An 11,701-nucleotide genomic window follows, 5' to 3' on the forward strand; every position below is an offset into this window, starting at 1 on the left:
AAAAGTGATATTATAAAAAAAAGTGATATTATTATTTTCTGTTATATAACTAATAAAATTTATCATTTATAGTAAATACTTGACTAACTATAATTTTATGTACTAAATTTTAAGTTTTAAATTCTAAATTATTAAATAAAAATAAAATATTGGTCAAAGTGTTATTTAATATTAATAAAATATGTTAGTTTTCAAACATTTCTCAGTTTAATTTACGGTTTAACTTTTTTTTAAAAATGTTTCGATAACAAGTGTCTTAAATACCTTCCTATAAAAGTTTAAATATCATCACTTAAATTTTCAAAGATCAATATTGTTAAAACACAAAAGTAAATGCATATATATTTTATTTTATTATTAAAAGTATTAAAATTTTGTCTTTTTAATAAAATCATTCAACTATTATTATATATATGTTCCTAACTAAAAAAAAAGAAATATTATAATTTGTGAACTATTAAAAAATTGTCTCTAATCGTCATGGTTGAGCTCATAAAGAATCATAATTATCGCCACAGCAAACCCATAATCAAAGTTTTGGCTCACAGAGATTGTGAAATTGTCTTTTCCAATGAGAATACTCCCAGCAGTGTGATGTTTTTTCATCTGCATGTGCAATTAACACCATAATATTCCGATGATTTCATTTAATGACTATGTAATATTATAAGAGTCACATATATCGTTAGAGTATTATAAATTAATAGTACTGTTAATAAAAATTTTTAAATATTTTATTTTAACAGATACACATTAATTTTATTAGAAATTAAATTTTGTACAATTTTTTATAATAATTTTTTTATTAATAATTTTAACATATGTCTTTAAAATACATATTAACTAAACTCATATTATACTAACTAAAATAAACAAAAAAAACAGTGAAACTTCAAATTGGTCATTAATAATTTTGTTTTGGTAAGATTAATTTTTAACAAAAAAAAATATATCGACTAATAAAATAGATTTCAATCTTTCAGAATATCAAACAAATTATTTTTTTAATAATTTTTAAAAATAAAATGTTAGTCTTTAATTTATTTTAAAAATAATAATATGGTTGGGATTAAATTTTTAAAAATTTAAAAAATAAAGAAATTGTGTTTTATTTTATTTAAAATTAGTTGATATAATATTTAAAAAAATAATTTTTCAATTTCTTTTTTAAGAATTAATTTATCTAAAGCAACAATTATTTAGAATCTATTTGAAGGGTTTGTTTAGGCACTATTTTCGAAAAAAAATTTTAAATGATATTTTTTTAAAAGATTTTTTACAAAAATAAAAGTAATTTTATGTTTAGATCTTTCATGTAAAAAGATCTTTTTAATGATCAATTATGTTTAGGTAAAAACAGATAAAAGTATTTTTTTGTTCATTTATTATGTGAAAACATCTTTTTTTTAAAAAAAAATCTTTTAAAAAAATATGTAAATTGCATCTTCTCAAAAAATATATTTTTTTATTTTTCTAGTGTTTTTATTTTTATTATTAAAAATTTCTCAAACACACTAAAAAAATTTTATTAAAAGAAATATTTTTTATCGATTTAATGACGCTTAAACAAGTACAAAATTACAAGTAATAATTCAATAAAGTAGCTAGATAGTTACAGTGAGAAATCAACCAAATTTTTTAAAATTACTGTATTTATCTTAAATTTAAATATTAAATTATAAATTTTTAATCTTAGTTCTTAAATTTATATAAAAACTAAAAATTTTTAACATTAAAAATAATAATTAATATTGACTATTTAAAATTAATTTTTTTATATTTTTCAGATAATTAAATGTGGCGGTGATAAATTAATTAGTCACTTACCGCGGCGGTAATAATGTCGGTCTCACCAACATAAATTGTGGCTGATCGTTCAAGAAAGCTACCTTTAACCTTGTAATCACAAACTTTTTCGTCGGTGTTACTGGCTAAGAACACATCCAATTTGGCAACATGTTGGACAAAGAAGGTTCGTCTTACGTTGAATATCAGATCTTTGTCTTTCACGCTGTCACCCCTAAAACATTGCCATCGATCATGTAGAGTCATCGTCTGCGCCATGGGAGTTATTATATGCATATAATATATAGATTAATTAGGATCTTTTCAGTTAGCTGAATAACTTTTCATTCATTTTTTCTATAATAATCGTTTGTTTTATTATAAATTAAATAAACTAGTTAGAAAAAAAAAACCAATTTTAGTCGATAAATAATTAAAATTTAATTTTGATCGACTATAAATATAAACTAGTTTTATACGTAGTATATTTAATTATGTAACGTCACATTAATAAAAATTATTACTTTTTAAATTGACCGCGTGAATGATTATCAATAAAAACGAATGTAATTGTACGACTATAAAATTTTTTTATAATAATGTATCAAAATTAAATTCAAATAATTATTGGAACATAGATAAATAATTCTGCTCACTCATTTTTTAAAATTAACTTTACATTTGTTTTCTCTCTCATGTAACAGAGAGAGACAGGAGAGAAGAAAATGAACCGCAAGAGAAATTGAAGATGATCAATTACAACTTACAAGCCTTTTATTCTTGGCTATAGCTGTTGTCACATGTACATTATATTGTGTGAGTAGTTTTCCTAAACTAATAAATTATTGGACTCATTTAATTGGATTTGGTAATTAAAAAGATTTATTCACCTAATACTATGGAAAAAAACACAAATAAGATACTATAGAACATAATTAATGTTAGCTTAGTTAAAAATAAATTAATCTTTTATCATATATACTAAATGGTGTTCCGACAACTGATAGAAAATTGTCATCGGAATTTGGAAGTTGCTGTGTTAGCGCATAAAGAGATAAAATATAATAAAGACTAAAAAGGAGATCATATCATATTTAAATAAAATAAATCTATTTTTTAAAAATAGTTTTAAACTCAAATAAAAATCTTGTTTTATAGAAATTAGTCAAATTATTAAACAATAATTTAAAAATAACTTGGCTACGTTATTATACCTAATAATTAGCTCGACTTTTTTTGGACGAGGGAAACAACAATCATGTAATTAAACAATTAAGGAGGAGATTAAGAGGAAATCAAAACAAACCTTGTGTCGGAGTGTGATGATGGTGTTACCCTGAGGATCTTTGATGACAATGCGGTCATGAAGGGACACAACATTGGACTTGACTTTGAAAACGAGGTTGTTATTGACATCGGTGACATCAAAGCAAGTGTCGCTTAATTTCACTACGTTCTTCACCAGGGTTAGATCCACTGCATGTGGAGCACAAAATTGGGGTCCAATAACGGCGTAGACGGTGGCGCCGGTAGAGCTAACGGATGGTGGCATATTAGGGTTATCCAGATACATAGCCATAAAAAAAACTGTGTATCAAATATGATATGACATCAAGCTGCTAAGGTTTTATTTCTTTGTGGTCTAATGGATGATGAACAAGAATGGGAAAAGTGAAAACTATTTTCAGGTTAGTTTCTATTGCTATAGATTTCAATTTACTATTTTTCCGGCGAAAGTTGAGTGATGGAATTGATTTATGGTTGGTCTTTTTTCTTTTGTAATATATGTTTTGTTTCGTTTTCCTTCTCTATTAGATGCTAGCCAAATTTGCTGAATTTTTTTAAATAAATAATTTTATTTACTAAAATACGTAATTTGTTTAATTATTGAAATCTATTATTTTACTTATGTCGTTTACACTGTAAATGATTTGGTTTTTATTTATGTCATTTACACGGTAAATGATTTGATTTTTAGTATATCTCGTTTACATTTAAACGAGATAAGACACATCACGAGCTATATGTATCACATTTCACTATAAGAAAAAGCTTGTTGGCACACTTTTTTCTTGTCACGCTTTTAAAGCGTGGCCAAAAGTGGTCAATAGCCACACTTTTATGAGGGTGACCACTAGTTTGTGATTTTACCACGCTTTTTTTGTCACACTTTAGAAAGAAATCAACACGCTTTTATGAGGGTGGCTACTTATTTGTGATTTGGCCATATTTTTTTTTGTCACGCTTCAAAAGCGTAGTCTTATAAAAAAACAGGTACGCTTTAAATCGTGACTAATTTGTCTTCTAATTGTCATATTTTTAAAGCGTGCCTATATCCTGTATTTATTTAGACACCCTACAAAAACGTACCAATAGAACCTCCAAAAAAAATTAATTTTCCACCCATTTTTTTCCAAACACTTTACTTTTTTCTATGTTTTCACTTTTAACCCTAGAAGTGATAACAGCCTCCCCAAACACTATGTTTTCAAATTCACTTTAACCCTAAAGAAGTCGTCGAAACCCAGCAATAGCTCGCCTTCATGTTCATCACATCCCTTCATCTAACCCTCGCACCTAGCCCTCTCTCTGTCACACCCTAAATGGCATTGTTTTGAATTAAAAAAAATAAAAAATATTAATTTTGAAACCTAACAACCCCAGATTCAGTTCGTCCTACTTCCTCCTCACTCCCACTACCAGTAGCAGCTCCGGCCCAGCAACGTTCTTTGCCACTATCGTCGGCGTTGACACAGACGGCGACGCTCACCTCGCCTGGGTCCCTCTGGCTTATTGCTACTACTACATCTCTATCGCTGAATTGCTGCCCAAAAATCGCCTGTGGCATCGCCTCTCTAATATCCATCGAATGACGCCTCTGCTTGCTTCTTCGACGATGTCATCGACGGTAAGCTCCTCGTCCTCTCATATGGCCTCTGTTCATCCCTAACCCTTGTTGGTCCTCGTCCTTGTCGTCGTCCTTATCACTAACTCCTCTGACCTCTGGCCTCTCACTGTTGGAGGATAGTGGAGCTCGTTGCTCTCACTTGGAGATGCAGTCAGTAGGGAGTTAGTGTAATAGCTAGTTAGATGTAAATAAATTTGGTTCAATGACTTTAATCAGATAAATAAATTAAATTAAAAAAGGCTTAATCAGTATCTATAAGAGTATTCTTATTATTATTTTGGTCATTGTTATAAATTGTTTGGGAAAACTGGTAAAGTCAAAAAGCATTCTTTTGATCATTGTTTTGATTTGTATACGTAGATTTACTTGCTTAGTTCACTTGTTCACCACCGAGCTTCAATAGTTTCCTGGTAACAGAATACAAATTCAGACTGATGCAGGTTGTAGATTGAAGAGGAACAATGTCTGCTCATTCAAGTTTTTTGGTTGTAAAAACCACTCTGTCTTTCTTTTTCTTTTCTATTTTTTAAAGCTCTGTGGAATTGTGTGTTAACTTAATGTGATATTTGGATAATACCAAGTTCAAATGGAAGCATGCTTGGTAAGATGTGAGCAGCAGTAATGTAACTATAAATGGTTTTGCCATTTTGAAAAAAAAAAGTAAGTTAAATATGTTGATAGTTTTTTGGTGTTTAAAGTATTTTCTTTTTGAAGTTTTATTGTTTGGAAATGTTACTTAAGAAATTCTTTTGTTGTATTGCCATGTGATAGTCTTTGAGAAACTAAGAATTGAAATTCTGCTACGTATGAAGTCGGGTTTACTAATTTTATTTTTTGCTTTAACATTATTGTTTAGGATAAGTTCACTAGATTGCTTGATAGGAGCAAAGAAAGTCCTAAAGCAGTAAAGCAACTTACTCGTCTTTTTCCCAATAGGGTGCCAATACAACTTCCTAAGGTATCACTTGTTAGATGAATTTAATTGTGCACTTTATACTGTTTCAAATTCACTGTCAAGTTTTTCTTTTTCCAATTCAGAGGTTTAGATTTTACCTTTCTCTATCTCCCTGTGTATTTTGCTTGTAGCTTAGTGGATGTAGTGTACTTTGTGAAAGAATTGTGTTTATGGCTTCTTTCTTGTGCTCTGGCCATGTATATGTTTCATGCTTTCATTGTAGTTTCCATTTATGCTTTGCAGAGAAACTAGTCAGCTTTACTACAATATTCATTTTTGTTCCATATCTTATGCAATTTTCTGTTTACATTGCTAATGAAACTTCTATTTGTGTCAATTTCCTATATTCTAAAAGAAATTTTGCTATGCAATAATGTATATATACGCCTTGAGGGAGAAGGGGAAAAAAAAGGAAAAAACTTCTAAAAACTTGTGTAAATATGTTCTAGTTAAGTACTATGCTATTACTTTTTTTGAGGAGGGGGAAGGGGAGGGTTAACTTTTGTTCTCCCTGGACACTAAGAAATCTTTTATATACTTTCACTATATTTGTAGAGGACCAAGCCATGGCTCCCATGGCAGAATTATCCTCGCATTTGAAGATAACGGGTCTTCAAAAATTGGATTAGGTTAGATAGATCAATTCCATATGGCAATGATCTTGGAGGCCTTTGTGAAGGCAATTGCAGATACTTTTGTTCCAGTGATTCTCTTTGTCTGTTTGGTGTTTCTTTGGCAAGCATTGTCATTTTTATGCCATATTTGTGTTTAAAATTCATTGATGATTTATATTGCAGCTAATCAGTTACTGTGGGATGGTTCTGGAGGAGATGACTTTGACAAGATTACAGTTAATTGTCTCGGCTCTTACATGAGATTGTAAGACGTTAGCATCCTTTAGTGATTTTTTTTAATTGCATGTATAGGGTGTCTCCAATCAGAGTAAAAGTGTTGCACTAGTTGTTTTCATTAAAGATGTTGAGAAGGCAATCATTGGTAATTCAGACATTCTGAAGAGTAAACTTGAAAGCTTACCACAAAATGTTGTTGTAATTGGATCATATACCCAGCTCGATAGTCGAAAGGACAATGTGCTGTTTGATTATTGTATTATGTTAGCTAACTTCTGTTTTAGTGATCTAATGAGTTTTGAGAATATATTGCTTCTGATTTTGATGGCTCAATCTTTATGTTTCCAGACCACACATGCTGGCATTCTATAAACAAAGCTTGGGGCCAATCCAGCAGCATTACTTGGTCTTTCTTTTCCGGTAAAATAATATTAGCCTTTCCTTGATGTACCTTGATTCACGTAGTCATGATATGGAAATGATAAATACTCACACTACTTTATATGCACTTTTACTAGGTGTCATTAGTGTGGCAAAGTAAACTTTTTTCAAATCTTTGTGACAAATGTTTTCCTGAACAATTAATTGCTTTGTTTGGTTAAGGATTGGTTTTCTTGAGCTTTGGCATGATTAAAAAATACAACATTTGGTTGAGTGAGTAGCTAAAATGTAGCCTAATCCACTAAATTGAGGCATCTATATATATATAGGCTTAATTTTGGCTATTAACTACTTAAAGGTACTGATAAGTGATGACCTTATAGAAAATACCTTAGTGAAATGTTACATGTAAGTGTGCAATGCTATTTTATGGTAAATATTGATATTTATGCGAGCTACCAATGATATCTCTTCCTTCTTTATACTAGGTGTAGAAAAAATCATTAGCTGGAATATAAGTCACCATTTTATGCATTTGGCTGAAGGTTTTGTCGAAGACTCTAAGCTTGTGATATCTGCAGAAAGCTGGTTCTAATAATTTTTATATATTTCCCTCCTATTGACGTTAAGAAAATTAAGCAGTAAAACAAATAGAATTATGTGAACTTAAGTTCACCTGTAAACACTATTTTACATTTTATATGAACTTAAATTCATCTTGTAACACTTATTTTACATTTTATTGGTTCAGCCTTAAGTATGGGCTGAACATTCTCCAGGACATTGAAGGTGGAAACAAGAATTCAAAAAAATCGCTGAAGGTAATCTAATCACTAATTTTCATCTCTTTTCTAATCAAATCTTCAGCACCCATGGCCAAATGTAATTGAATTTTGCATCGTAGCCTTGTAAACATGTTGCCTTGTAAACTTATTTTTTAGATGGAACTTTAATTACTTGTTTCAATGGTGGTTCTTTACTGAAATATATGTGAACTATTCTTTAATTCTTAATATTTATTGTTGTTTTTCTTTCTCCCCCTCCCCATTTTGCTCAGGATGTGGTTATTGAGAATGAATTTGAGAAAAACTGCTTGCTGATGTGATTCCTCCAAGTGATATTGGGGTCACTTTTGATGATATTAGGACTTTAGAAAATGTGAAGGACACCTTGAAGGAGTTGGTTATTCCTCTATAGAGACCTAAACTCTTTAGCAAAGGACAGGTGGCTAAGGTGGGTGGGGACTCCCTTTTCTGTCAATATTACACTTTTATATGTCGTCCATTTTCAAGCAGATTTTGACCTGCATTATAGCATCTCATTGCAATTACTTTGGTGTAGCCCTGCAAGGGAATACTACTCTTTGACCCCCTTGATACTGGAAAGACAATGTTTGCGAAGGCTGTAGCAACCGAGGCTCGAGCCAACTTTATTAACATTTCAATGTCTAGCATTACTTCAATAGTGTGTTTTAGATGTTGTAAATTTTACTTTGCAAAGTGATGACTTTGCAGTAAATTTCTTTTCTTTTCTTTTTATTTTTTCAATTTTTCTGTGCCCGTTTATGTTTGTATTTTTATATAAAGTTTATTTTAATAATATGATTTAGTTTTTGCATAACGACTAGTTATTTAATGTTGATTATGCTGGCTTCCACAATATTGAAAGTTGTATGGAGTGCCCTAGTGAAAAGTTTAAGGGTTTATGTAGCTATTGGCACGCTTTATAAGCATAGCCATATTTTCTTGTAGTCATCAACAACCACGCTTATGATTCGTAGCTATATATCACCCTATTGACATGCTTAAAAAGCGTAGCTGTGTCTTTCTCTATTAGCACATTTTTGAAGCGTACCCAAAACCAATCTTTCGGACACGCTTCAAAAGCGTGGCTATATGTATACTTTTCGGTACGCTTTTAAAGCGTAGCTATAGGGTTATACATACGGCCACATTTTTAAGTGTGGCAATAGATGAAAGCTTGGCAAAAAAGAAAGCGTGCTGATAGATCGACAAAAGTGTGATGATAGAGAAACCAGTACACTCACAGATGTAACCCTTTCAAAAGTGTGCCGATGCTCAGAAAGCATGGTGAAAAGCTATCGGCATGCTTTTTTCCACTTTTGGCACGCTTTAAAAGCGTGGCAAAAAGTTGATTTTCTTGTAGTGTTTGCATACGTGATATGTGGAATAGAGTGGGATCTACATATCTCGTTTATAGTGTAAACGAGATATAGTACGACAAAAATCAATTAGCTATAAAAGGATCTATAAACCATTGGTATTCTCCAAAAACATCTCAATCATTCTTCTTATCCGTTTCTTCGATAAATTTAGTAGAAATGTCTAGTGTTGGTGGTTATTTTGTTGTGACGGTGTATCCCAACTGTTACATGAGAAACAATGACATGGGAGTGTGAAAATTCTATTCTGCTGTGCATTCGAAGAGCATGTTCTTTGTCTAAGTTAAGGAATATGATATTGGCACACGTCACTGGTAATGAGGGAAAAGAGGTTGGAAGAGTTGGTTATCGGATGCTAACACCGATGGGAAATGGAGTATTTCGTTTTCGTCTATTTTGGCTCGATGACGATGAGTATGTGCGGCTCATAATGTTTGATGTGCACGGGAGAATCATGGCAGAACAAGTGATGGAGCTTTTTGCGGAAGTCAGCGATGTTGGCGGTGGTAGTTCTGGCAGCTTGAATTTTGTCCAGGATGACCCACCTCTTGCACCACCCCTGCATTGTGCTAGTCCGGAGGTGCCCAAGGAGGCACAAGCCCAAATGGCAGCCAGTAATTAGTTTTCGCAGTGGCTGCTAGTAGCTGTTGAAAAGAACAGGGATGGAGTCCCGAAGATGCGTTTACGACAGAAGGGCCTCAGTCTTTGTGGTGGAGGAGTTAGAGTCTTTTGAGGGTTGGAGTCAAGGGTTGTTCTGTGTGCGGTTGAGTGGGGGAACATGTGACTTTGGTCATTTATAGTCACTTCATTTCCCCTGTCATCATGCATTTGCTTCTTGTGCCGCCGCAGATGTCGAGTGAGGTACATATGTGGATTCAATGTACATGCAAGAGGCCGTGTTCATGGTGTACGAGGTTGAGTTCCCCCTGAGGTTGAGTGCCTCCGTCATTATGGTTCTCTCATGACCACTCGTCATGCACCTAGATCCACCCAGCCAAGTGGGGAGGTAAAAGGATCATCCTAAACTTGATACATTTGTGAGTCCGAGGTGGTGGTGGTGGTGGTGGTGGTGGTGGTGGTGGTAAGTCCCCTGTTCCGGCTGGTATGTCACCATGGTCTTCCTGTCTTCTTCCCGTCCTGTGGTCGTTAGGAACCTGTCGACATTTACTGGGTCTCCAGGCACTGGGTGCTCCCCACCGAACTTGTGTTTCACTCGATCAACGTGGTGAAACTCCACAATGTTGAAGCAGATGAGGGGAACAATAGTCATCCATATTTTCCACTATGCCTCATCTCTCAACCAGTCCGGGCACAGGGCTTGCAAGGCTAGGTCGTTGTACAACGTCAATAGAAGCTACATCAGTAAATTATAATATAACTGTCAAGTTTAGTGCATTACATAGGATATTTAACCCTTTAGAGACAATTAAATAAAACTAAATTGCGTAACTCATGCAAATGCAAGTGATCTAACACAGCACGCCATCGGAGGACCCTCTGTTCGTATTGGTCCCGACTCTGCTGGACCATACCTATCAACCTGTTCACATATGTAACAACCACATTCTCTCACTTTATATAATATAAGGATGAATTGCATAAATATAAAGCACAAAAATCATACTTGAAAATAGTTACCTCATGGCCAGAGGAAACGTCCAGACCTGTCTATCAGGTGGACACCAGTGAGAAAACTTATGGTATATCCACAAAACAAGGAGCGAAGTTCATCCAGCAATGTCCGTGGTATCTCGATGTGCTGCATGGCATAAAGAGTGGTACGTCCATGCAAGCACAGCGGAACCCCAAGACATACCACGGCACCTCTGGAAGTCCATCAACAGTGGCAGCTATCTGATATGCACCTGATTGTTTGACTTGTCGGTAGGGATGAACATACTAGGGGAAGAGCGGAGGCCTCGGCCCCCAGCTTTTTTTTTTTTTTTTAAATAATAGTAGGTATTAAGTATGATTTAATTTTTAAAAAAATATATTTAGTATTTATTTTAGAATAAATAAAAGTCTAGTCCAACCTAAATATAATGATCTCTAATATCTAAAAAATAAGTAACAATATTTAAAAAATCTAAAAAAGATATTATTACTAATATTTTTTAGTTAAATAAAATTGTTTAAATTCCATAAAGTGGATTCTTTTTCTTCTTTGTGACCATTCTTCTTGATTCGTTTGGTATTAACTCTTTATGTTTCAAATGCTACAATTGAGAGATTTTTTTCAGCTATAAATATTGTGAAGAATAACTCAGAAACAAAATGGAAGATGAATTTTTTGTTAATTGTCTTTTAATTACATTGAGAAAAAATTGCTAAGAAATTTGAAACAATTTCTATTATCGATGAATTTTGTGATACAAATAATCGACCACTTCCTTTGTAAAAAGTACACATATTTTTATACTTTAAAATATATTCTCTATCGGTATTTTTTTGTAATACATTTTATATTATATATATTTTTTATATATTTTTTAATATTATATATGTTATTGGCCCCCATGATAATATTTCTGGATCCGTCCCTGCTTATTGGTCATCAGGTAACCACCAACTAACAACATGATATAACACCTCGTATACTGTTGGAGGGTGGCTGCATCAGCAGTAACTGGCATATGCCG

At 32.5% G+C, this 11,701-nt stretch overlaps 1 protein-coding gene and 1 long non-coding RNA gene across 6 annotated transcripts; one reads left to right on the forward strand and one right to left on the reverse strand.

The window, feature by feature from the left end:
• Window positions 1-471: 471 nt before the first annotated feature.
• Window positions 472-3,344, reverse strand: LOC112742978 (protein LURP-one-related 15-like). The gene is made up of 3 exons (XM_025792216.2): window positions 3,092-3,344; window positions 1,828-2,055; window positions 472-606 (listed from the first exon to the last, which is right to left on the reverse strand). The coding sequence occupies exons 1-3, from the start codon at window positions 3,335-3,337 to the stop codon at window positions 472-474; spliced, it is 609 nt and encodes a 202-aa protein (XP_025648001.2). The 5' UTR covers window positions 3,338-3,344.
• A 901-nt stretch (window positions 3,345-4,245) lies between these two features.
• On the forward strand, window positions 4,246-8,500 carry LOC112743780 (uncharacterized). 5 transcript variants are annotated; one of them, XR_011871116.1, is made up of 8 exons: window positions 4,246-4,693; window positions 5,124-5,178; window positions 5,550-5,651; window positions 6,446-6,527; window positions 6,848-6,919; window positions 7,632-7,701; window positions 7,938-8,113; window positions 8,222-8,500. It is a non-coding gene; the product is annotated as an uncharacterized lncRNA (long non-coding RNA). The 5 variants fall into 5 exon arrangements; XR_011871115.1 differs by having other exon boundaries at window positions 4,297-4,693; window positions 5,124-5,353; XR_003813644.2 differs by lacking the exon at window positions 5,124-5,178 and adding an exon at window positions 7,369-7,425 and having other exon boundaries at window positions 4,302-4,693.
• Window positions 8,501-11,701: the final 3,201 nt, after the last annotated feature.

Source organism: Arachis hypogaea, chromosome 14 (assembly GCF_003086295.3).
Source record: "Arachis hypogaea cultivar Tifrunner chromosome 14, arahy.Tifrunner.gnm2.J5K5, whole genome shotgun sequence".
Lineage (NCBI taxonomy): Eukaryota > Viridiplantae > Streptophyta > Magnoliopsida > Fabales > Fabaceae > Arachis > Arachis hypogaea.

Bases quoted from the DNA above. Each gene is read 5' to 3' on its own strand.
- LOC112742978 (XM_025792216.2), bottom strand. From the start codon at position 3,337: ATGCCACCATCCGTTAGCTCTACCGGCGCCACCGTCTACGCCGTTATT. The intron at 2,056-3,091 runs GTTTGTTTTGAT...CCCATGGCGCAG, and splicing joins TCATCACACTCCGACACAAG to ACGATGACTCTACATGATCG. The intron at 607-1,827 runs GTAAGTGACTAA...TTGCACATGCAG, and splicing joins CCGACATTATTACCGCCGCG to ATGAAAAAACATCACACTGC.